Here is a 27,249-nt window from a genome sequence, read left to right as displayed (position 1 = left end):
TCTTCCCCATAGGAAAAACTAAACCCTTCCACACACTTTTCCACAAATGATCATCTAGGCAATCAACATTATGCAAGTGCATTATATAAGCAAAATAAATACAAAATAATACAAGAACAACACGTCAACTCACCAGAGATCAAATAGGAAAATAATTCACGGACTCCAGATATTTTCATATCAGAGGGTTCAGCTCGGTAGAACTCCTAACAGGGCCTATAAATCCTACTGATCCTTCATCATAAATATTTAAAAAAATATTTCGTAATCCTACATGTATTTAAAATGACAGATTTTTGCATTTTTATATATAAATTTTTTGATAGATCTAATACGCCTAAATTTTTAATGAGAGAGCTAGGTATAATGCCAGTAGCCGAAATAACAAATGGTTATATTTTTATAGTCCGAGAATGCCAAATTCTTTTTATCTCATTTCCTAAATCTGTGTATTTTCTTATTTTTTCATTAATAGATTTTTGAATATTACAGGGATTTGGAATAGCGACATCAATGATATAAGTTAATTCTTTTAAATTTTGTCATGTAAAACTATATCGGGTAATTACTATAATTATTATTGTAATATATAATATTATGGTTATTCGTGCTATTAAGAAATTGGTCTGGAAAATGGTATAGCGAACACACTTAAAATCGTACCACCCGGAACCCAATCGCGGACCACAGTGTCTAGAGTACAGGCCTGGGCGCGCGACCGCCAAATAACGAAGTCATTGCTGGCGCATTTAATATTCTTGCCGAAAAATAACTCAAAAATCAGCAATAACCTAGTTATCAACATTTGCATACTGTAGTTGCTCGATGGCACTGACTTGGTCAAGTAACATAACAAAATCTTTTGCACGCCCAGGGTTATACTCTAGTCGACCTTGGTCACTACAGTGTGACGTCACACCTTACAAATCCCTTGGCGCCACAACATTTAAAATGCATAAATTTGGCGAGGTTAAAAAATACAAAGCAGAAATTGAATATAACAGAAATACATAGGTATTATTAGTTCTTTTGTATGTAAAGGTAAGTTTTATGTATCATCTCATAGCATTACACAACACATATATATATATATATATATTTTGTCATATATATATATATATATATATATATATATATATATATATATATATATATATATATATATGACATTATAATACATCTCTACATTGCATTGCAAGCAGATAGATATATCACAAATTTTCACGACTAAAATTGTTTTCAAAATGGATCAAAATAAAACCAACTATAAATTTTTTGGGAAAGTTTCTTTAACTTGAATAGAAACAAAAAGGATAAATTCTACTGTATTCAGTTAATACTTTGTGGTTGTTTGTTAAAAAAATCAAAAAAAATCGCTTTGTAAAAAGTAATGAAATAATTGTTATTTATAACCAATAATCTTTCTTTCAGTCCCATTAAAATATATTTTTTCCATTCTTCACACCTCTCTCTCTCCCACCCCCATTTTTTACTGACTCCCCCAGTCACATCCTCCCCCACTTCAACACCATAATTTTACACCCTAAACAAAGTGGTGTTTCACTTATGTGAATTTCTTCAATTAAAAAAATTAGAAGACGAAGAAGAAGACAATATTAGCGATTTTTTAACGAAAATGTGAAAGAGAAAAATAAGAAAAGTTACGGTCACATCTAGGACTTGAGTTATTTCAAAAATAAAAAAAGTTTATCTTTTATTTGCATGGTTGTTTTCTGCTAAGCTCAAATACCTGAACGATTTGTGTGAATTTTAATGTAGCTTTCTATAAGCCACCATTGAGGAAAGTGGAGAAAAACAGTATATTTTGTGAAAAAAAACAACATTATACCTACTCGAACACTCCGCACAAATTCTAAATTGATCGCATTTCTAGCGCCACCTTATACAATATAAAACTCAAAAAATGCATTTTTTTTTGTATATTAAACATAAAATGTATTAAAACATAACTGGTTTCATTTTTAAATACATGTATATGAATTTCAATATTGTTTTCATGATTTAATGAATGATCGAATGACGCGGATTCTTGGAAGTGGAAATCAACTCACTTCCCGATATCCGATCGAGCTGAAACTCGGCAAATAGACTCTTTGTCGATGACAATGCATTTTATCATCTTTTGGTTGCACTCATGTACACACACACGGATGTTTCTGAAATTGGATGACAGATAAAGCAGTTAATATACAAAATACATATCGGTACTATCCAATTTGATTTTTTTTGCTTAGGTGTTAGCATTGTTGATTCCAGTTCCTGGGGACGAAAGTTCAGTCTTGTGTTAAATATAAAAAAAATGTATATATTAAATAAATCAGCTGTTAAAAAAAGATGTATTGTACTAAACATTGTAGTAAAAAAATCATTTTTTTAACGGTTTTTTTTTTAACATTTGTCTAAAAAATTTTATTCGATACAACGTTATTCCGGCGAAAGGGTCTCAAATGACCCCACGCTACTGTCCCCTAAATGGCCCTTTCATCAATAATAAGTATAAGTCCCTACCCAGAAGTAGATGTTTGTGATGGACTCTCCGTATCCAGCATTGGCGCGGAGTAATGGCCAGGAAAAGTGGTGAAATAAAACATTCTCCATTATTTCGTATTGAGTGTACGTGGCCATAATAGCAAAGCAGTAAAATACTTCCTACTTCCTACTTGAAGTGAAGTTTATTATAAAAGCTTCCCATTCAACCATCAAAACATACCGAAATTGGCGTGAAATCCGTAATAAAAAAGTTCTACGAAATTCGTCTCATTGGTTTACTCAAGATTTGTTTTTACATGTACTTTGTAAATATGTACCTACCTACAACAATGTGTGCATAAAGCCGCGTTCAGACGCAGACATGCAACGTGCAATGCACCATATAATTATGCACGAATTATTTGGATGAATTGTAGCGCGAAAGAGATTCGGATCCTGTTTTTTTCATTGCATTTCTAAAACATTGGAAGTACCTTAAATATATTTATTAGATCTAAATTCTAAATAATTATTAACAATGTATGTACCTTTACGGTCGCAAAATAAATATATGACCAGAAACTTGATTGTTTTTTCTCTTTCCATTTCCCTCCTTTGTGAAGAATTTTCAATATTATTTTATAGTAGGTATTCATGGTCTTTGGGATTGCAAACTACATGCCCTGATGCTTGATACGAACTTATTCGTTTGAGTGACTGTTCTTCGCTCCATTTGACGAACGTTTGTAAAACATGCGGCCCAAACGGGTACAGCCAATGCCCCTGTGTTCTCGTCAAAAAACCGACAGGAGACGGAACATCGCGAAAGCAGCACAAATATTGTATTGCATGTTCAACGTTCATTTCATATTGCCGTCCAAACTACCAATTCACTTGGCATTGCACGATGCATTACACGATGCATTACATTACTAGAATTGCACGCATCTGGATGCGGCTTAGGATGAAAGCACTAAGTACTTGTTAGTTTATTATTATTATATCATTGAAAAAGAAGAAAATGCTAAAAAATCTCAACGAAACATGAAACAAATAAGACACAGACAAATAAAAAAATAGACAACGGTCACAACTAGGAATCGAACCCAGGGTTTCTAGTCTTACTGGGACAGGCGTCTTAAACCACTTTTAATTTAAAAAAAGATTTTATTTCTGTTCTGCTTCTAAAATCAAGTTAAATCACCCCCCAAAGTTAGTGCACTTTAACCTCGGACACTCTGTATCTGTCAGTATTTTATATTGTTTTAATATTCTGCTGATGAAGGAGGGGCACTTCAGAAACCGGTAGAGTAATGTGTTAAAATAAGGTGTTATATATCACATGTATCTATTTATATCATAAAAATTATTTTATTCATTTTAGTAATCGGTTTCAAGTCTATTTTTCAAATATTCGTTGAGTTCTGGTAGCGCCAATACTTTGTCAACGAGTTTCTTCAGGTTCTTGTAGTCATCCAGGATGTTGAATCTAGCCAGGTGGCTCCAGTACTCGTTTCCTCCGACGAAGTAGAAATCTACCCAGGATAACTGGAATATGAAAAACATAACTACAAAACCCATAGGTATTTTATAAAGCATTCCAAACAAATTCTTTAGCTTATTCTATCTCACAATCTACAATCAAATCCCTCTTGGGAGGCTTAAGTTTTTAAGATCTCCTGGCAATGAAGGGTTGGCGAGGCTACTTTGCGACAGAGAATCTTATGTGACTGAACTTTTTTTTGTTGTTGACAAAATACAAATTTATATTAACATTATCTTTATCAACTCTTCTTCTTTATCAACACTCTTCTAACGTCCTGGTTCTAAAATATTGTCAACCATTCCTCCTGTCTCGAACTATAGATAAATTTGGCATATCATAGCAAGCGATCATGCAAAACGTTTTTGCAAACATGGCATAAATGCCAAAAATCGGCCGAATGGATATCATCCTATGATATTGATTTTCCGGCAGTAATCCGTTAGTCGTGATAATGCATATTATGTTGAAACACATGATAAAATAAAAAATATATGCGAGGAGTGTGGAAACAGGTTTTAGATAAGCTTTGACCATGTCGTTGACATTGACTGACGGTAATTGAAAGTGACTGACGGTGGCTGACAGTGACTGACAGTGACTGAGAGTTACTGACATTGACTGACAGTGACTGAGTATGACTGGCAGTGGCTGACAGGGATTGAAAGTTACTGACATGGACTGAAAGTGGATGACATTAATTGACAGTGACTGAAAGGGACTGATAGTAACTGAAAGTGACTAACTAAATAATCAGCGTTAAGTAATTATCTCACTTTTCCATTAGCCAAGTACCCTCCATTATTCTCAACCATTTTGTCCAGAGTACTCAAGTAGAGGGGTATGAAGGAAGATTTGAACTCTTCATATTTTTTCAGCGCCAGAATCGGATCATCAATATGTCTCATAATACCTCGAAGCGCTGGAATTGAAAAATAAATCAGATTTTGTTTAATTGAACGTTGAGGGGGACGTTAATTGATCATGGTAAAAACACACCACGTTTTGATCAAATTCATTTAATTTTTAAAAGTACGGGATCAACAATATTAATGAAATTAATTAATAAATTTGCCTCTTACACAAATTTCCACTTTTCCATAATACATAACCATGAAAAAAACAATCGAATCATGCGACATGACAAAAAACGCAATGTACAAACTTTTGAAAATATACCCTAATACATAATATGGTGTTGTTAAAAATAAGGGATTTTATTTCATTTATAGTGTCAATCCTTAAAGTTAGCGTTTATTTCCTTCAAAAGAGAATTTTTAAAATGAATTTATTTTGACCTATGACTTCAAATAGATTATTTAAGGGTTCCAAAATTGTTAATATCAAGTGATAATCTTTGTTGTCTTTTTTAATAAAACTGTCAAGATAAGGACCGAAATATTATTATTGGATAAAATAGTAGTGATATAATCAAAATTAGTATTACTTATCCTATAATCGTAGATGACGTCAGCGGCCATATCGATGTGGACTGATTCAACGGGGTCTTTACCATCGAGGTTGCATTTATTGGCAACGTATCTGCAGATGGCTCTACTCTGGTGAAGTCTTAATCCGTCTATCTCCAGAAGAGGAAGTTGGCCCATAGGAACACCTGAAGAGAACAATAATAATAGAATAATAAAGAGAATAATTTAAGCGGTTACTCATAGTTGGCACTAGATAGTAGTTTAAAAGAGTATATATAGATGTACACAGTTTTGATAGTTCAGTTTTGAGTCTATAATAAATAGTACGCATTGCAAGGTCGAAGACAAGAATAATTTCGAACAGCTGCTAAAGAAACCATCAGAGCTCATTCTATCTATAACAAAAAGTCCAAGTCTTGCGTTTTCAATTTATTCTAATCAAACACTGAATAGATATTATGCGCCAGAAAGAAATACGTTCCATTTAGATTTGAATGGAAGCTAATATCACCACTGACTTATGTAATACCACTTGATTCTTGCCAATTTATCACGTGCTCTGGCTATTTTATACTTGCCTGATATCGTATATCGCTATCCCATTTGAATTTCATAATGATAGTGTAGCACAGTTCTGTATTTGAAAATTCATCGCGTCAGATTTCATGTGTTCTTCTTTATTCTATATTTTTGTACCTACCCAATCAAAGTTTGAACAATTGTTTACTGTATCAGAATTTTCATGCTATGATTGATCAATTACAATTGATTAAAGAGTTTAACTACATGACTGTTGTTTATTGTCATTAGTATTGAAGCAGTGCTCAGTTCTACAAATTGAAATAATTGGAATAAAAACAAATAGAATTACCGCAAATTATTTTGGTGCAAAGTTAATGACTAGCATTGTTTATTGTAATCAAAAGGTCAAGAGATTGCCCGTACGTGTTTATTGTAGTTAATACTTAATTGTTTTGTGGTGCAAATTTCATCACAAGTATTGTTTATTGTAATCAAAAGGTTATGAGATGGACCATACGTGTTGATTGTAGGTGATTGATACTCACTTGTTTTGAGCTCATCCCATTGCGCTTCATCAATTCTCACGTCTTCAAATGGGATTTTCGCAAAAACCAAGAGCATCCTTATTGGTTCCCCCAAAGCACGAAAGTCGAAATACGTCAATTTACATACATCCATTTTGATAGTGAAAAAAATACAGTATCTTAACGAAGAACTGAAAAACACTCAAATACCACTGACTTTGACTTTTGGAAACTAGTGAGTCTACTGACCAACAATCAGCGAATTGTACCATTACTTGAATATCTACATTCTACGCTATCTAACTGATTGTTGTAATTGTATAATATATATATCGGGGACCCTCCAAGACATTAGAATAATAATCTGATAAAAGATACCGGTCACATGTTCGCAAATGTGTGTGTTAGATTTTTGTATATCTAGATTTGATAAGGCATTTAAACGTCTCTGAGTATGATACTTGGATTAAGTCGTAACTATACTATTACATAGATAAAGATGCTGTCCATTTTGAGTGTATATAAGCGCGGACCCTTGAAAAATCACGGGATATTATTAAAAATAAAAATAACAATAATTTTCGGTTATAATTTTATTTACAGTTAGATACCTACTTTATCATAAATTATTATAAGTAATAATTAGTCGCCTGTAATATAAATGCAAATTGAAAATATCTCCCGAGTAAAAATAAACGCGCCTTCTGATGTCCGGTCGGATGTTTTGGACCACTGAGCCACGTCGGTTTATTCAATCAACAATTACTGTTTATTATATTTTTTCAATCAACTTTATTTTTTTTTAGGAAAAGCTTTGTTAGTGCTAAATTTCCCAGTAGATGGCGTCGAGAAATATTATATCTACATTTGTTGGTGACATATTTTGACTTGTCAAATATTATTATTATTTTTTATTATGATAAACATTAGTTTATAACAAAAAAAATAACCTACTTTATCGATGTTTTGAAGTATTTTTCACACAATCAGTTCCAATTTTGAAAATCCAAATTTGATTTAATTGTTTATCTGTTGCGTAGTTTTATCTGATCTGCCATCTGCATCTGTTTGTAAATAATAAAATAAGATAGAGCTAAGAAACTCATATAATAAGTTCTACAGCCTCAAAGGCGATTGTTCACAAAAATGACACCTACATCTATTTTTAAATGTCTTAATTTTTTTTTTGGGTTTTACTATGAATTAAAGCTTCCTACACAGGAACTGGAGTCAAACACTCTACCAACCTCGCAAATGGCGATCGGGTAGGACCAACATTTATTTCTGATTTCAAAGAAATGCGTATGTCAGCGTATGTGTACGTGATTGCCACCAAAAGTTGATATTACATTGTCATCAAACAACGGGTCTATCTGCCAAGTTACAGATTTGTTGTTGTATATAATATCTTTATCTTTATTATTATTTTTTTATGTGTGCTTGCAAGATTTTACCCGAATTATACGCAATCTACATAGTGTCTCGGATAAATGTATTGATTTTTATTTTAATGTTTGACATCTCTTGACTTTTCTACAAGTCTAGGACGAATATTTTTATTTTTATAACTTAATTTGAAAATAAAAGATAGCAGCCAATAAAACTATGCATCAAAAAATGAAGATAAAGTTTGTAGCTCTCAGTCGGAGTACGAAACAGTTAATAAATAATAACGTTGTTAATGTTGATATGGTAGAATTTGCTCAGTGGTCAGAGCACTTTCCCCGGAAGGAAGAGGTCCTGGGTTCAATTTCTGGATGGATATCTTTTCTGTTTCACATATTTTGTCTTCAAAGAATAAATATTGTAATTTGAAATTTGATTACTACAACATTTTTTCTTTAAAACGTATTGAAAGAAGATTAAATAATTTTCTTATTTTAATCCATAAAATTAGTAGTTCAGATCCAGTACAAAATATTATCATAAATGGGTCCATTCAGTATTCGCTTTCAGGCCTTTTATTCAGATAATCCTTGAGTTCCGGTAGTGCGAACACTTTCTCGACGAGATTCCTCAGGTGCCTGTAGTCCTGCAGGATGTTGAACCTTGCCAGGAGGCTGTAGTAGTCACTGCCTCCGGTGAAATAGAAGTCGACCCACGTCAACTGAAAGTAACATGTCATCGAGTTAATACCTCGCATTGTTGAACGATAAATAATGGAAGAATGATTGAACATACAACAGGTAATATATCTTCTAACGGTATTAAATAATGCGATGTACTGCGAAGTAATGCAAAACGTAATGTTTTTTTTTTTTTTTTAAGTTTGATCGTTTTTTTTACATTAGCTCCACACAGGAATGCAGTGTGGAGGGTCATTTCAGGGAAAGGAAGGAGAGGAAGTTCTGGAAAGAAGGAATAAGAGGTAGGTAGGAATCTGCGGTCAATGTGTCCAGGAGTGACAGACATATGAATCCATCCCTCCCACTGCGGTCCAAGGCGATGCAAGAGAGTCCGGCTGGAGAGGTCAAGAGGTCCCCCTCAACCAGTCTCACGATCCGTTCCATTACGCAGTAGGTGGTCAAACGCATCCGCCGCCAAACCTTACCCCATGAACACGGGCACCCCTTCTTAGTCACCAAAAGTCACTGAACCACTTGGGGTGACCCATAGGTCAAGATTGTTGGTTATCAAATAAACTTTTGCTCAAATAGAGAATTATAAAATAGAGGTATATAAGCTCAGAATAGAATTAAAGTCGTGGTGAAAAAGATAGTACGAAAACAGTGTGCAATATAGTTGTGAATGATGAATACTTAGAGAATGTGTATGAGTTTGTGCATCTGGGAAGTATGTTTACCGAAGATGGAAAGGCTTAAAGAGATATTGAAACAAAGGCAAATGCAGGAAACTCCATTAATGGAGGACTGAACGCGATTGGCGCAAACAAAAAATGTCCAAAGACGCGAAGCTAGCAGTCCACAATGGAGTACCCTGATGTATGGCAGTGATGCATGGAACTGGTAGACGAAGGACGAGAGCATATTAAAAGTTGTAGAAATGAGATCTCTGAGGCGTATGTGAGTAAAATCATGTATGATCATGTGAAAATGTGGATATTCGTAAATAATGCAAGACTGATGTAATGAGTAAGATTAAGAAAGGGTTTGGGCATGTAGAGCAAATGAACGAAGAAATGAATGTAAGGATAATATATGACGCAAATGTAAATGGTAGAAGTAGTCGCAGACGCCCAAAGAAGACATGGTATCATCAAGCGAACAAGATACTTAAGTCGGGCCATGTCAAGTGTCAGAATAACAGAAGAGTATGTATGAATGTGAATGCGCCAAGGAGTGTGTGCCAAGACCGAGTCGTTTGGCGGTCCGTCCACTCTTCCTACCCGTGAGGGAAGCGGCGTGATGGGTAGTTAGTTATATTTACATATTTATGTCGCTATGAAGTTTTGAAGTTTGTGAAGAAAAAAAATTTACCTGTTTTGTCAAATTACAACGAGTGTAAAATATATATTTCTGTTAGTACCTTATGGTATAGAAAAAATATGACATGATTTGAGATTTACACGGAAAAAATATTATCGTGATTGATTTTTCGGTTATTATGCCGTGTTGCGCTTCTTCCTTTAGCCAACGTTTGGGACAGCGTTACAGTGTCTACTAGGGCATATGTGTAGACTGTTGGCACTGAAGTATGTGTTTTTATGTGACCGGCCATGAGATGAATTGGCATCGCTTCTATTTCCCATCCAGGCGTTGTAAGTTCATTTTTTCAGATGACTAAATCCTCCATCATTCTACGTCATTTTCCGCTTTCCTTGATGGTACCAAGAACTATTAAGCATCGTCCTATTAATATAATATAACAATGTGTATGGGGTTATTATGAATTTAAATTACCTCCGTAATTAGGCCCCGCTGGAAGCGTTTTGGGCCTTCCCAGTACAAATCCACAGTAATGGCTGGTTTCAATTAAGTGCTCAGCAATTGCCAATTTGTCCAGATGGAGGAGTTTGTACGTCCCAAAAAGTTCCATTCATTAAAGCAACCCCAAAAATTATCACAGAAATAATAATTGTAATCATACTTTTCCACATGCCAGGTATCCTCCATTTTTTTTCACCATATTGTCCAAAGTGTTCAAGTAAAGCGGGATGAATGAAGAATTTAATTCGTCGTACTTCTTTTGTGCCAACATTGGGTCATCAAATTCTCTCAGAAATCGAAGGTCTAAAAATTAACAATAATAATGAACTATACAAATGAATTATTAAATGGTTATTTCAAAAAATAAATAGTATTTTCGAAATGTGTTTGCATTTAATCATAAATATGTTTTACACACTCGCCCTAAAATCATATATAATATCTGCAGCCATGTCGATTTGGACTGATTCAATGTCGTTTTTCCCATCAATATCACATTTCTTGGAGAGGTATCTGCAAATAGCCCTGCTTTGGTGAAGCTTCAAGCCATCTATTTCTAGTAACGGCAGTTGGCCCATGGGAACCGCTGAAAAAAAATTGAACTTATATTATTAACTTAATAGTTATAGGTATCAATTTATCATTTGGCAAAGATTTGAATTTAATAAGCGTCATTTACACTAGCAAAAAATTTTTTATCACATTGGGAGATAACAATTTTCAATCATAGCATCATTCTTTCTCACAATATACAATATTTTTCTATAATAATCGAATCTTCAGCCAAAGGTCAAAAGTCAAAGTTAACGTGTATCTCACACTACGGCTGATTTAAATTTTGATTAAATTAAGTTTAAATCATTTATGAAACCATGAATTGAGAAGAAATAAAAAAAAAAAAAATCATTAATTTCATTTAACATTATGACTAAAATATAAATGTTCATATTGTATTGTATCAAATACAGCATAAATATTTTCACCGATTTTTAATACTTCTTTAGGAAAGAGAAATATTAAATTTTCATGATGCGAAACTATTTACAATGCCCTATCAAATAATTGATATTTTACAGTAAAACCATTTAAAAATGGAATTACCAGGGCTTTTAACAAACTCGTCAAATTCTGATCGGGTGGTACCGATGTTTAATGATAAGGGTGGTACCGATGGTAATGTCATCCGAATTCAGATAAATGCGAATATGTTCGCGTTGCCACCAAAATTTGATAGAATGTATTGTCATTGACAAAGAGTCTATCTGTATACTTTCAACTTGATCGGATGTCGGGAAAATAGTTAATCTCCGATTTCAGTTCTTTCATTCATTTCCGAAAACGAAGGTGAAATTCAAATAGATCTATTTAAATCACTACACGCCAAACAGGACAGAACAGGAAACCCTAGTGAAGAGTACTGTGAAAACTGTGACATTATTCTTACACCATATTCTTTAGTAATACGTTATATATTTACTGTATAATTATCACAATTATTCATGTGCAAACTTAGCTTAAATAGGAATTATAAAAAATAAAAATAAAACTATTCACTACAGCGATGCGTTAATCTCTGAAATATGTGTCCAGCGATCGGTGTTTTCTAAGCGTACGATTTGGAAATTTCTCGCCCTAATTAAAAAAATCATACCTTTGAATTTTAATACAGAAGAATATAAACTGAGTAAAGTGCCATATAACAGATGAATTCACCTATATTTTACCGTTCATCCTATATTTTTATAATATATAAATAAATTTATAAACAAATTGTAAAATTTTTAAACCCTAAACCTAATTCTTCGATTTTTTAATTGCCATACGCGACACATATTCGGGTCAACATTGAATATTTTCTATTTCTGTATATTGTGTATGGCCTACTTGATAATCATAGATACAAATATGTATAAGAAGACTCAATTTTTAATCGTAAATAGATGTTCGAAAAGTTTAGCATTGAATGCACTAAATTAAGATATTTAATACATTTACAAAAAAAGAACTGATTTAACATTTGAAAAATACGTTCACTATATACAATTATCAATGAGAATAATTTCGATTCTTGCCATATTTATTTCAATTATTCGTTTTAAACCATAAACAGATTTTTAAGACATTTGATAAAGTAAAAGACTCAAGGCGGAGAATTCAGACTTTGACTAGAGGAAAATGAGAGAAAAGAACTTCATATGTGTTGAAAACACGATAAATCGATAGATAATTCAATCACGAATACTGGTATGAATGTAAATATGTGATAAACATTGAATAATACAAACACTTGCATCAAAACAGACTTCTGTTTAGACATATTATTTTAAAATAAATAGTCTACGATTCTAGAATAGTCTCTTGTTCAGGCTTTAGGCCTTTGAATTAATACTTTCTATATTATCAATTGATAATATATATAGTATTACATTCACTTTGTACTAACGAAAACTGTGAATTGCGGAAATCTTTAAAAAAAATACAAATAAATTATTTTACAAAAATTATGTAAAAATGGCCTATTCTGACGAGCGATCGCTCAAGACGTTTTGCAAATTTGGCATAATATGCCAAAAAATCGCTCGAGTGCTCTACTATTTGATGAAGCTACCGTTATTTATTTATGAAAAACGCACATAATATAGCATAATTTTACACAAAATGCAAACAGTTTTTTAAAAATAACTTCTTTTTTTTTAAGTACAACCCATTTTCAATTTTATTATTTGATTTAAAAAAAATAGGTACTTATCATTATTTTCGACATTATAATTATAAAATTTATTTTAAAAACAACAGAAGGGGAAAGAAATAATGTTATCTACAAAAAAAATATTTTACATGACCTGTAATCCAAGGAAAAAAAATGATAAAGAAAAAAATACAAATATGTGACGTAAAAGTAAATAATTTAAAAATTCAAGATTATTTTCCTCAAACTAAATTTGCTGTGGTATTCGAATGATAGTTATTTAATAAAAAGTAATTATTTCAGTCACCATTTCAACTATTGAAAAATACCTATTTTTGTTTAGTTTTAAAATGACAGTTTGAAAAGTGACCTTTACTACAATGATAGGCACTATTTTGTTAAAATATTTGTTTCTGTTTACATAACAAGTATCAGTTTTACATAAAAGGTTAATAATCATTAACTGTATGGAACACTCGCTAAAAAAAACTGTGCTGAGGTGTTTGCTTGATTTAGAAAAAGTTTTATAATATTTGGCTAATTTATATAGCGCCGTTTTTGTGAGAAATCACCTCAAGGGCGCTGTGTTATGATACTTTCCTAAGTAAAAACACAGCATTTTCCTTAAGATTCTCAAAGAGGAAACTGTGTTTCTCTACCCATGGCGGCAGCATTATAAAATAGGTTAGTAGCAGTTAAAGTAGGTACATCATATATTTCATAAACACAATGTAGTAACAATTTTGTGAAAATATAAGGGTACTACCTGAAATGAACTTAATAATGCAGTTAGTTGAAAAATGAATAAAAAACAAAAATAGATGATAATTAGTGCAAGTATAACTCAAGTGACTTGTGAAATAGTTGAAATCTGTTTAGTAAAAAATGGCTTTGTTGTTTATTTTATTTGTCATTTGATAAACTTATTAATGATTAATAAATCTTACTTGTTTTGATAGTAGGCCACTCCGCTCCAAATCTTTCAATTCTGACGTCTTCAAAGGGTATCTTAGCGTAGGCTAAGATCATTCTGATTGGTTCTCCCAAGGCACGTAGATTAAAATACGTCAACTTGCACAAAGACATTTTAGTACGTAAGCAAAGAAAACTCAAAAGAGAACATTTAAATAACTATAAAGTCACAGAACAGGTCTTCTTTCCGAAGAACAGTTTTATGGAATACGATTGTTGTTTCTCAAATTTTGACGGAAAATTTTACATGTTTTGTTTCGTTGGACTGCTAAACAGATAGTAAACTGAGCGATAAAGATACGTAAATTATAAATTATATCTCTGTTTTGTTAGTGTGCGTGTTAGATAAGGCTATACGAGTTCAGAGTATGATTGATTATATCACATTTATCAGTCACAAACGTAAAGAGGTGACTTTTTTGACATAAAATCGTATGGTATGAACATTATTTACTTTTGTTTCTGATGATGTGACGAGTAGCAATTCTCCCATCAATTTTCACTTTATTTTTTATTTATTTATTTATTTATTAGATTCAAATAATTAAATACATATTAAGGAAGCTTTGGCTGTCCAACTAGGAAATTTTCCCTTTTTAGGACAGCCAAATTGCCTGGTTTAGTTAACATTTGTACACGCTGCTGTTATGAATTATATTTCCATACTTTACATTAATAGTTAAGCTAGTAATATATAGTCTATATACATATATATTTTTTAAAGTAATCAAAATAAAAACTTTTTCAGACATATTTGTACACCCGAATATTAGTTTTTTTTTATGAAAACACCTGATAAATGTTATCAAGGTACATGTAATAATATTCATAATTAAGAAACACTGTATCAGGGTACATGATAACATATTGGATTAATTCAATTTATAGTTACAATATAAGAAAAATTCCTCTCCGGACCAGCACCAGATGTTTTTCGTTTATACTTTTGTTTTCTCTAAATTACTATGCACATACTATGTAGACAAACAGTCTACACCAGTTGTTTTTATTTTTGTATTTATTTTTTTCCCCTTCTACTAACATAGAAACAGAGGCAAGTACTCTACTAACAAACTAACATTGTACACAGTAAGCACTCGCAGACTGCTTCCCTAAAAACGTATGCGGGGACATTCGAGGTTTAGCTTCGTTCTTATTAAATGTAGAGTCGTTCTTAACAAAAAATTAGCGTCCTTGCAAGAGCCCTGAAGGGGTAACCATAAGTTACCTATACCGGGGCGGGTAAGTGGTGGGATCCTCGAATTTCCATACTTTACATTAATAGTTAAGCTAGTAATATATAGTCTATATACATATATATTTTTTAAAGTAATCAAAATAAAAACTTTTTCAGACATATTTGTACACCCGAATATTAGTTTTTTTTTATGAAAACACCTGATAAATGTTATCAAGGTACATGTAATAATATTCATAATTAAGAAACACTGTATCAGGGTACATGATAACATATTGGATTAATTCAATTTATAGTTACAATATAAGAAAAATATTAGGTGGGTTTCTTAATTTGTTCGCTGTTACTATGCTGTGTATTAATTTACATAATCAAGGTACATATAATATAATATACATAATCAAGAAAAATGTAAACAAGGTACATGAAAACATATTGTATAAACATTATAAATCACAAAAATTATCAATCGCATTGTATCAATCAGATGCATGGTAGGAATTTTTTATTTAACTGCAAATAACAATGAATAAATGTGAGTACAGAACATTTTTGTTTATCTGTTGGTCATCGTAAGTTCGCTTTCGACTCTTTCTAAATCTAGAAGCCAAACATTAACTAGTTTACGCAGAATGCTTATGCTTTTCGATTTCCATAAATCGGGTAAGAGGTTGAATAATTTTGGACCAAGGTAATAGAATTGTCTTTGGGCTAAGGATGTCATAGTAGTAGGTGGAACAACTGGATTCCTCCTTGAATGTCTAGTATCGTGATAATTATCAATGGAAGGGTAGTGGTGACGTTGTTTTTGAGTGTGTAATATAATTTTTTTATGTATAGTTGCCTTACATCAAGAACTCGTATCTCTTCGAATAATACATCACTGGGGTACCTAAATGGGTTTTTTTGAATGACCCTTAGTAGTGATTTCTGTGCTTTTGCTAAGGGATCCAGTATTGTTTTGGTACATCCGCCCCATCCCAAAGATGCATATTCAAGTAATGAGTTACACAGAGCATAATATAAACATTTCAGATCTTTTATGCAGAGAATATTTCTAATGCACAGGAAAAGGTGAGTAAGTTTTCTGACTTTTGTGGAAATTGAGTCTATATGTAGGTCCCATCTCAGAAATTTGTCTATCATAATTCCTAGATATTTTATACTATCTACGCATTCTAGGGTGTTACAATTACAAGTAGTTAGGTTATTGCAGTGGTGTATAATAATGTTTTGTGTTTCTTTCGGTTGTCCCGCTTGAGTTGCACTGAATCGGATGAATTTTGTTTTCTCCGTGTTGAGTGTGAGTAGATTATTATCTAGCCATTATTTAACAATGTTTATACCAGCTTCTGCTTTACTGTGAACTTCATTCCAGTTTTTACCTTCAAATAACAAGAAATATATATTATATCTACAATGTTTTCGTAATATTATTTCTTCAATAGATTTGTACATGGTTGACATTTGTCACGTGAGAACGGGTCGTTTCTTCGAATCGATCTAAAGTTCAACAGATTTGCGAGCCTCTGTATTTCTTCTTTCTTACAATATCGGTTTCTTCAAGATCCATGTTCACTCCTTCCTTCCTCAAGAAGACCCTTCACACAGCATTCCAAAAGATGACATCGGCCTGTTTTTTTTTTATACATATTAACTCCACACAGGAGGCCCTGAAGAAAATAATTTCCTTCAGGGCCTATGTCATCTTTGGGGATGCTGTGTGGAGGGTCTTTTTGTGGAGAGGAAGGAGTGAACATGGGTCTTGAAGAGTCCCATGTTGTAGGAGGGAGGAAACACAGAGGCCAGCAGTTCGTTCCACAGCCGAGCTGTTGAACTTAAGAACGAATCGTAGAAGCGACCCGTCTCATGTGACAAGTGTCAACTGTGTACAAATGTTGGGCGCGCGTTTGGCGTGTATCCCGACTACGCACCGGTGCCGAAGGGATCAATGACGCTAGTTCCTCAGAGCATCTTCCATTGTAATACCGATAGAACAAGGACAGCATACCTACCTGACGCCTGTGCTCTAAAGATTGCAGTCCGTTTGTTAAGATTGGGGAATCTATCAAACGGACCGCCCGTTTCTGCACAGAGTCAAGGGTTTTTTTCAGGTATTTTGGGGCTCCAGACCAGAGATGGCTGCCAAATTCGACAGTAGGGCGCACTTGCGATTTGTACAGGGTGAGCAGTTGTGTACTATTAAAGTATCTGCGGGCCCTGTACAGTACGCCCAGCTTCTGAGAGGCCAACTTTACTCTGGCTTCGATGGAGCCCCCTTACCTGTGCTGGTCACTTATAGTTACACCAAGCATATCAATGGAAGGCCTGTTCGGAAGATTGCTTCCGTTGAAGGAGACTAGATTATCATTTGGATCCCTTTTAGACGTAATCAGACAGGATTGGGTCTTTGAAACATTAAATTCGACGAGATCATTTTTACCCCAGGAGGAAATACTCTCGAGATAACCGTCCATTCTTGGCTTCAAAGCCCTCCGAGCCGTTGGAGTTTGTGTGCCCTTTGGGGGCTTGTCAAACAAAAAGCTATCATGAACTGTACTCTGAAGCTAACTATTGAGCCCGCAAGCGACCAGATTGCTCTGCTGCCATGCGGGCAGGCAGCCAGCTTTTTGCTGATCGTGTTCGAATTTTGACCTATTAATGATTCTCTTGCATTTCTTTGCCAATTTGTTGTATGCTGATCTGCTTTCGGGCGTTCGAGATGTTTTGTAGGCTCGGTAATAATAATAATAATAATAATTGGATAATTTGTAGAGCGCCGTTTTTGTGAAAAATCACCTCAAGGGCGCTGTACAATTTATTTCCTAGGATCTACATTTGTTATTTAGAAAAGATACCAAAACATACTTACCTGGCAAGTCACTTCCAACAAACACACTTATATTAAAAAGTTTATGCTTATAAAAGATAGAACTGCACGCAGAGGACACTATATCAAAAAACACTGGTCGTCGCATGATCTTAAGTCTGCTATAGTTTTTATTTTAATTAAAATGTATTTTAACTGTCTTAAAAGCCTACAAATTGTTAGTTGTTATCATTTTTATTTATTTATTTTTAATTATTATTTTTATTTATTTTATTTTATTTTAAGTATTTTTTACATTTTGTTAATTTAAATTTAAATTGCCGTCAACTGTGAAAGTGGAGGTTTCTGAAATTATGGATACGACTGTCTGAAAAGGTGCGTTTTAAGTTTAGACCTAAATTCTGTCGAGTCTGCGATCATTCTCAAATTATGTGGTAGTCCATTCCAGGCTTTAGGTCCTGACACGGCAAAAGCACGCTCACCGAACTTAGTATCTGGGGTGCGCTTTGGTTCCTTCAACCTTCCGATAGCTGATGACGTTGCTGACCTAAGGGTTGACTGTCGGGAATTGGAATCTTCTGGAATACACAATTCTGATAAATAAGCCGGAGCCATTCCGTTAAGTGACTTAAATACCATCCAGCATACCTTGAACTGGATTCTTTCAGGACATTTGAGCCAGTGCAGATTTTTGAGATGCTCTGAAATGTGGGAGTATTTAGATACTCCGGTGATAAGCCTTGCCGCGGCGTTGAAAACGGATTGTAATTTGTTGATTTGACATTTAGGGAGACTTGCATATATTCCGTTGCAATAATCTAGACGTGAAACAACATAGGAATTGACTAGCAACTTAGTCGCCTCTGTTGGCAGGTTTCTCCGCACTGCTTTAATTTGCCTTAATTGAAAGAACCCCGTGCTTACAGTTCTGTTCACCTGAGTTTTAAGGGAAAAATTAGCGTCCAGATTGACACCCAGTAATTTGATGCACGTTTTTGGAGTGATGTCACTTCCGGAAATGGTTATTGGGGAGTTTTCAATGTTATGCTGACGTCTGCTTGTAGCAGTCCACAGAAACTCAGTCTTTGTGGGATTCAGTTTCAATCTATTTGAGGTCATCCAGCGAGTAATTGCTTCTATACACTCAGTTATACGAATTTTTAGACTGTTTTTTTCTTCTGGTAAGCAGTAAAAATAAACTTGCTGGTCATCAGCGTAGCAGTGAGATAGAAGGCCGAATGATTCTATTATTTTAGCGACATCATTTGTGAAGAGGATGAAGAGTAGTGGGCCCAGAACGGACCCTTGGGGTACTCCAGATGAAAGGGTTGCATAATTTGATTGGTTTTTTCCTACTTTTACGGCTTGTAAACGGTTGGCCAGGTACGATGTCAGCCAGGTCTTAACATCACAGTTTAAACCAAATGATTCATCTAATCGTTTAATAAGAAAGTCATGGTCAATCGTGTCAAATGCAGGACTCATGTCCAAGACTGAAAGAAGTGCCAGTTTACCCGACTCAGTGGCAGTAGTTATGTCCGACAAAACACGTAGTAACCCGGTTTCTGTGGAGTGGAACCGTCTATATGCAGATTGGTATTTAGTTAATAATTCATTTGAATTTAAGTGACATATGACCTGTGAGGCAGCGATTTTTTCTAATATTTTTGATATAAAAGGCAGATTTGAAACGGGTCGGTAATTTGAAAGATCTTCAGCGTCCAGTTGTGGTTTTTTTAATAATGGAGTTACGATAGCTGATTTAAGGGATTTTGGAAAGTCACCCGTGCTAAGTGACTTATTGAAAAGATGAACTAAAAAGGGAGCAATTTCATTGCAACACTTTTTCAGTAGCCACGTTGGAATAGGGTCGAGCGAACACTGCTTGTTCGGTGAAGTAAGAATTAATTTCCTTACTTCTTCTAGGGATGTAGGATTGAAGGCAGAAAGGTTTTCTCTATTGCATTTAGTAAAATACGGTGGTGGAGCGTAGGTTGTTAGGGCTCGTATTGACTCCATTTTGTCAATGAAAAACTTGGAGAAGATTTCCGGAGCTATGTCGATTGTATTTGGTGCGTGGACATCAGCAATGACTGTCTTAACCGAGTTCCAAAGACTACGTGGATTTTGACGCTCTGAAGTGATCCTATTTGTCCAATATTCAGACCTTTTTGAACGGATTAAGATCATGTACTCTTTTTGAGCCTGTATCCAATCGTTTCGTGATGTAACCCCCGAGTGTCTGTAGGACCTCTCCAATTTACCAATTTACGCATAAATCTCTTCTGGCTCCGACGTTCTTCGTCAAACCAGGCATCAGATTTTCGTAGACGCCGAGTTTTTGTAGAAATTGGAGCATATGTATTTAAAAGGGTTGAAAGGATGGTGTTATAATCTGCTGCTAGTTTGGTTGGCGACTCTGTTTCCCATGCGCTATGTGTACAGAGCGGAGAAGCTTTTAGTTCTGACAGGAAGTCGTCAAAGTTAAAACCGCGCCATGCTCTTGATGTGATAGTAACGTAAGGAATTTTCGGTGGGTTAAAATCGATTTCTGCACGAATAAGTCGATGGTCTGATAGTCCTACATCCACACTATCCGCTACCAGAAACGGACCGCTTGACTTTGAGATGAAAATGTCCAAAGTTCCGCCTGCATCGTGAGTTGGGGAATTAACCCATTGACGGCATCCGAAGCAGTCTAATAAATCAGTGAATTTAAGAGTATTTGGTGATTCTAGACGCTCTAAGTGAATGTTAATGTCGCCTGTTATGAAAATATTATCGGAAAGTCCCACAACCCGCTCGAGAAAACACGAAAATTCATTAAAAAAATCCAAAGTGATTTGTTTTGAACCAGGCCGGTATAGGTTACATAAAATGAATGATGCTCCTGCAGACGAAACTCGGCATCCCAAGTGCTCAAAGGTTCGGTATGCACCAATTGACACCCTTGTTAAACGCAAGCCCTGGCGACCTAAAATCACGATACCCCCGTGATTTACGCTAGCGATGTTGTCATCCCGAGAAATTGTTGCTTTAGGTCGGGCTTCTTCTAGCACAACATAACCTAAAGCTCGGAGTCTCTTTATTGAAAAAGAGTCACTATTTTCGTGCCAAGTCTCAGTTATGGCCAGGACATGAAGATTCTGTTCGTTGAAAACCTCCCCTACTTCCTCTATCTTGTTATTGAGAGATCTAACATTCCAGGATCCTATACCTAGTTGACGGCTCTTAAAGTTGGCATGCCGTTGTATACAAGCATTAACTGTGTTATATTTTCTCTCCGGATTCGGGAGAATTTCAGTTGCTACTTTTCCCTGTTCTTCTGTTAGCGGTGACGTAACTATTTCGATGCTGTGTTCCAGATGTTTTTTCCTACTGCGTCCAGCTCTGCAACCACGAAACCTAATTTTACGGGTAGTTGTTTTAGTAACAACGCGTCCAAGGTTATACAGCGATATCTTTGCAGCTATTGCAGGGTCCAAATAGACACTTTCACTATTAAGTCTGAGTAGTGTGGCCCGGTCATATCCGACATTGTTTACAACCATCATAGCCCAAAGGATACCCTCATAAATCACTTACACGCACTTGAAACTGTTCACTAGTCTATGACCGTGCACATGTGGTAAGCATTTAAAACCGACGACCGATGTTTTGCCTTTCACTGTGCACTTTTTGGATAACGTGGCAGATTTGAACTAAAAATATGTAAAACTTTATATTAAAACTTGAATTAAGCCCGAAGGGGCTACAGAAAAATTATTTTACTTTTATACACGTAAACTAAAACTTAATGCGGTTATTTTATGCTAAATATACACCTGGAAAATTGAGGACTTCCCAGGATTTCAAAAATAAACTCGGAGCGCTTCCAAAAAGCAGCCGGCAGCCCCAAAGAGCGCCCGAGAAGCCGCGTTTTTTCGTCGAACTGCTTCGGAGCATTGTCGACTGAACCACGGCTTTGAACCCACAACAGTTTCTTTAGTAGTCAATTGTATGAAGCCATCCATCGCCGATTTGATGACTTCACCAATCTCCTGGGCACATCTTGAAGGGTCCGAAGTCCGAAAACAAACAGCTGACCACGGAAAAGCGTTGAAATGGGCCCGCATACCGAACCAATCTGCTGACCTATAGTGCCACACTTTTCTTCTCAGCCTCTAATTGGTTGGTCTGAGGCTAACGGGGATTGATGTCGTCACTAGGCAGTGGTCGGATGATCCCAGAGGCGCTGTGACGTCAATCTTATAACCGTGTGGCACAGTAGTTAATAATAGATCTAACATATTGGAGCGGTGAGTCTGGACATCAGGAACTCTTGTAGGCTCCTGAATCAGTTGCTCTAATCCGTAGCAAATGGCAAAGGATTCCGCCTGTCGGCCAGCCAAGTCCGTTGGGCCTGAGAACTTCAACCATGGTTCGTTATGAACATTGAAGTCCCCCAGAACAATAAACTCGGCCGAAGGGTAGCGGGGCAAGAGATCATAAATAGAATCGCTCAAATGATTGAAGAGTTCGGAAGTGTCTGATTCGCTATGGTTCGGTGAGCGGTATAGACATGCGTAGAATCTTGCCGTACTGGCAAGATTGACGCGCACCCACATTACGTCGAATCTGAAGTTTTCCAGACTCAATAGTCGTACATAGTTGACGTCAGCTCGACTATAGAGGCAGACTCCTCCTTTGAGTCGGAACTTGCTTACAAGGGTAAAGCCCAGGCAGTCCAGATAGGAGGAGTCTGGCGGCTCGGCTATCTGAGTTTCGGATAGGAAAAGAAGGTTGGGACGTTGGGACAAAAAATGGTGATGAACGGAATTTAAATTTGTGTGCAGGCCGCGAATGTTGGCAAAATTTACCAACAGTTTTGGCCCGCACCGGGGACGCCTGCTACTCGCCGCTGTAACGATGTTAAATTTGTTTTGTGTTATGTTCATGATTTTAAGTTTTTTTTTTATGAGGTGAAAGGAAGGTCTGGAAAGGAAAATTTTGAGGGGTGGGTAGGAATCTGGGGTTCAGGCTGTCCAGGAGTGATAAGCGTTTGGTTCCAGCCCACCCACTGCGGTGCTAGGCGATAGGCTGAGAGAGTCCGGCTGGAGAGGGTATCCAATGCGCCCCAAACGCTGCTGCTGGGTCCCCTCCGGTCACGAACCGGCACAACAGCAGTGGTGGGGTTTTTTCACTCGCTGATGGGGCAGCCCACCCTTAGTCGTGAGCCTGAGGGTCGGGCCCCTGTAATATCGAGCGGCCCGGACAGCGGTAACCGGTTGTAAAGGGTCTCCCTCAACCAGCATCTCCCAACCGGACCGCCACGCAGAAGGTGGGCCGACGCACCCGCCACCAAGACCTGGGCAAACCTTAACTCATGAACCCGGGCACCCCTGCTAAGTCACCAAACGTAGCGAACCACTTGCGGTGACCTGTGGAAGAGGTGTTGGTCATCCAATAAATGGTTACCAGGGTGGCGGTACCCATTCCCGCCTACCAAATTGAAAAAGAAGATTTTTTCCATCGAAAATATTTGTGTTTATGAAAACCGATAAAAAAACTTGTACCCAATCTGTTCTTTCTTATAAATTATCCGACATAAATATGATAATTTATGTCAAAATAGACAATTATTACATTTTTTGATTTGCTAAATGTGCTGACATAAAAATGATGATTTTATTAGTTCTATATAGGTATATTTTTTTATCGGATTGTTTGTTTAAATTATTTTACGTACCTATGTAAAAAAATTAAAAATAATTTAAATTTTTGTTTCTGATTTCTATTTTTAATAACTATCTACGCTTAATTAACTACGATTAATTATGCTTATAATTCACCACTGTCCAGAATATGTAGAATGGTCAACTCACGTCAAGACCTTGATTTTTTTGGTATAAGTCGGAATGTTTTTTGTCGCTCACTATGCAATTGAGGATATTTTGTATCACTTTAGTTTTAGCATGGTCTTGACTTGGCTTGACACTTCTATTTTATTTCTATTTTCTTATGTTTTCCCTGTTTGTCTCTGCTTCTATATACCATCCTTTACTCTCGCATTGTACATTATCCCAAAGCTCGTGTCGCTTTGTAATAAATTGGAAGTCCTTTAATTAATAAATAAATAAATTTTACCTGAATGTTTTAAATTTATACCAATTTGTTTCCGTAACACAAATTATTGATTCTGTTTAGTAAATAATAATGATTACAGATAAATATTTTCCATAAACTATAAATGTTTCACACTTATAATTAAGAGTTGTTAAAAATAATTTAAAAAAACATACATATGTGAGAAACACTCTACACTACGTGTTATCCGTTATTTCCAAATTTGAATAAAAATCACAATCAGACATCCTGTATTTTCATTAAAGCCAAAGTAGGTAAGTTGCTAGTTACTAATGAGATTTTTTTGTAAAATAGATAATACTACTTGTTATGGAAGTACGAACATAATAATTAAAATAAAGGATTACCCATCGTTGGGGTTAGACAATCAATATATTTAATTGATTTCTCTACTGATTTTACCATTCACCTAGGCCATTATAATCTCCGTTTACGTTTGTCGAGATAAAAAATGGTAAACCTTACTGTACTTGGTGAACTAGAAAGAGTTGATGGAACACATTGTGAAGTTTTTATTACGTTGTATTGAGTAGGCCCACCGCTTTCCTGCGCTTGATGTCATTTTTTCATAAAAACGGCACTATTTGTATTATATATTTTTTTCTTTATTCATAAAATATATTTGAATACAGTTTTTTACATGCTTTTCGACTACCACAATAGACACATGTCCGTATTATGGTAGTCGAAATTTATGTATAATTATATAAATGTAAAACATGTTCATTTTTTAATATATTATTTTTTGTAATGCAATGTATTTGTAAAAGTAGGTAATACTTATCTGAAAATAAGAAAGAGATGAAAATAAAGATAAATAAATAAATTATTTTAAAAAGAAATTTTAAAAAGAAATTTTAAATAGAATTTAAATAAAAAAAAGAATAATAAAGCAAATGAACTTAATTTAATGATGTCAGGCATTCTTTAAAATAGTTCCTTCCCTTCATAAATAACCAATACTGAATATAATATGTGATTATATGTATGTGATTATATTATAATCACATACAGGAAAGGAGTTGAAGTAGGTGAATCTTGTAAAAAATAAAAATAAGGTAGGATACAAATAAAAATAATAGATAATGTTAGGGATAATAGAAATAAATATAAAAATAATCGCATCAGCGTAATATAAAGTTTTTGTTGAAAGTTAATTTAAAGATAAAATTTTTACTAGAGAAATATGAAAAAATAAGGACAGTTTTAAGATGTAGGGTATTCTTTATAATATTTTCTTCCCTGAGCAAATAGCCAGTTCTGTACACTAATGGCATAAAGATCATCAGTTTACGATGTCTTAATACCAATACTCAGTAAGATAAACATTTTAGGCGCTATATAAGAGAACTTTCGTTGGGCGAAGGCTGTTTTTGTTGGAGGAATTTTACATTTTTGGTGTGATGAATAGCGGGTGCATATATTTTCTTGAGTTTTGAGTGTTAAATCATTTTTCCTTATGTGTATGAAAATTGTCTTAACGTATAATGGTCTAATGTCTAGGAATGCGAATTTTTAAAAAAGTGGGTCTGCAGAATGAGATGGGTGACATTTTAATATAATCCTTAGCAGCAGCTTTTGAATTAAGATCATGGGATAAATAGTTGAAGCTGCACAGCCTCCCCATCCCAGGATACCGTATGTAGCTGTTGATTGGAAAAGTGCAAAATGTATGCATCTCATTGTTTGAAGGTTCAGGATTGATCTGAGAGAGAGAAAAATATATAGCACAATGCGGAATCTTTTTGTTGTGAAATTGATATGATCCTCCCAACGCAGTTGATCATCGCAGTTGGTGGTTTTGTGGGTATGAGTGAATGATAAGGTTAGGACAGTGTTGAGGAGGAGTGACTTTGCGTATGGAGAAAAGTAAGTATTTTGTTTTGTCAATATTAAGAGTAAGAAGGTTGTCGTCTAACCAATTTTTTACTTTATTTAGGCCCTTATTTGCTTTTTCCACAGTTTAGTTCCAATTTTCAGCTTCAAAGATGATTACCATATCAGCAAAAGAAATTATAGTTCCATCAATTGCCAAGTTACATAAAGTGTTTATATATATTAAAAGAGAAGTGGGCCTAATACATTGCCTTGAGGCACATCGTACGTGATTGATAAACTTGTACTTCTATATTCTTTAGCAGAATTTATAAGAAACGATTGTGACCTATTTGTTAAATAGTTCTCAAACCATTTAAGGGAAGTACCTACCTTTTATTCCTACCTGAAGGAGTTTCTTCAAAAGTATGCGGTGAGAAACAGTATCAAAGGTTTTGGCTAGATCCAAGAAAACAGTAAGGGGCTTGCAGCCTCTATCAAGGTTATCGGAGACTACTTTTGTAAAATTTGCAATTGCGTCTGCGGCACTACGACCTTTGCGGAAGCCATATTGATCTAATGACAGAATGTCATTGTCTTCAAGAAATTTGTAAAGCCTTCGTTTTACCGTTTTATCAATTATTTTTTATATCGGACTCAGCAAGGATATTGGTCTATAGTTATTCACTGATGATCTGTCCCCTGATTTATAGATGGGAATAATTGTTGAGTGTTTTAAAGAATTTGGGATGAGGCCAATTTGAAAGCTTAGATTTATTATATGTTCAAGGGGCTTAGTGATGATTGGTTTGAGGTGTTTAATCAATTTAGTGGATATATTGTCGATTCCATTTGAATGTGTGTTTTTGAGTGATGAAATAATTTCAGTGATTTCTTGTTCTGTGGTAGGAGTGAGATTAAATGGATTATAACAAAGATTATCAATCGATATATTATTTGTAAGGTTATATTCAGTCTTTCCGTTTTTATCTAAAATACTATTTGCTAAGTCTGATCCGACTGTGGAGAAGAATTTATTGAAATATTATTTTCGATTTTTTTTAATGATTTGTTGTATCTAGTGTTTGGTCTGCAATTTTTATTTTATTTATAGGTGCGGTAGTTTTGTTGGTATAGCAAATCTCTTTGACAATATTCCAGATTTGTTTATTGTCATTGGCAGCTTCCGTGATCTGTTTCGTATAATATTTGTCTCTAGCTCT

At 34.8% G+C, this 27,249-nt stretch overlaps 2 protein-coding genes across 2 annotated transcripts; both read right to left on the bottom strand.

The window, feature by feature from the left end:
* Positions 1-3,758: 3,758 nt before the first annotated feature.
* LOC149418054 (glutathione S-transferase-like) lies at positions 3,759-6,765 on the bottom strand. The gene is made up of 4 exons (XM_089639307.1): positions 6,531-6,765; positions 5,481-5,648; positions 4,810-4,955; positions 3,759-4,038 (listed from the first exon to the last, which is right to left on the bottom strand). Exons 1-4 carry the CDS (start codon positions 6,661-6,663, stop codon positions 3,871-3,873), a joined length of 615 nt encoding a protein of 204 aa, XP_089495433.1. The 5' UTR covers positions 6,664-6,765; the 3' UTR covers positions 3,759-3,870.
* A 1,611-nt stretch (positions 6,766-8,376) lies between these two features.
* LOC149418053 (glutathione S-transferase-like) lies at positions 8,377-14,317 on the bottom strand. Its single transcript, XM_089639306.1, has 4 exons — positions 14,033-14,317; positions 10,815-10,982; positions 10,557-10,699; positions 8,377-8,616 (listed from the first exon to the last, which is right to left on the bottom strand). The coding sequence occupies exons 1-4, from the start codon at positions 14,169-14,171 to the stop codon at positions 8,449-8,451; spliced, it is 618 nt and encodes a 205-aa protein (XP_089495432.1). The 5' UTR covers positions 14,172-14,317; the 3' UTR covers positions 8,377-8,448.
* Between the last annotated feature and the right edge of the window lie 12,932 nt (positions 14,318-27,249).

Source organism: Hesperophylax consimilis, chromosome 14 (assembly GCF_061612785.1).
Source record: "Hesperophylax consimilis isolate HC1 chromosome 14, BYU_Hcon_1.0, whole genome shotgun sequence".
NCBI lineage: Eukaryota > Metazoa > Arthropoda > Insecta > Trichoptera > Limnephilidae > Hesperophylax > Hesperophylax consimilis.
Note: the sequence above shows the minus strand (reverse complement) of the source record. Positions and strands in the feature narration are given on the sequence as shown.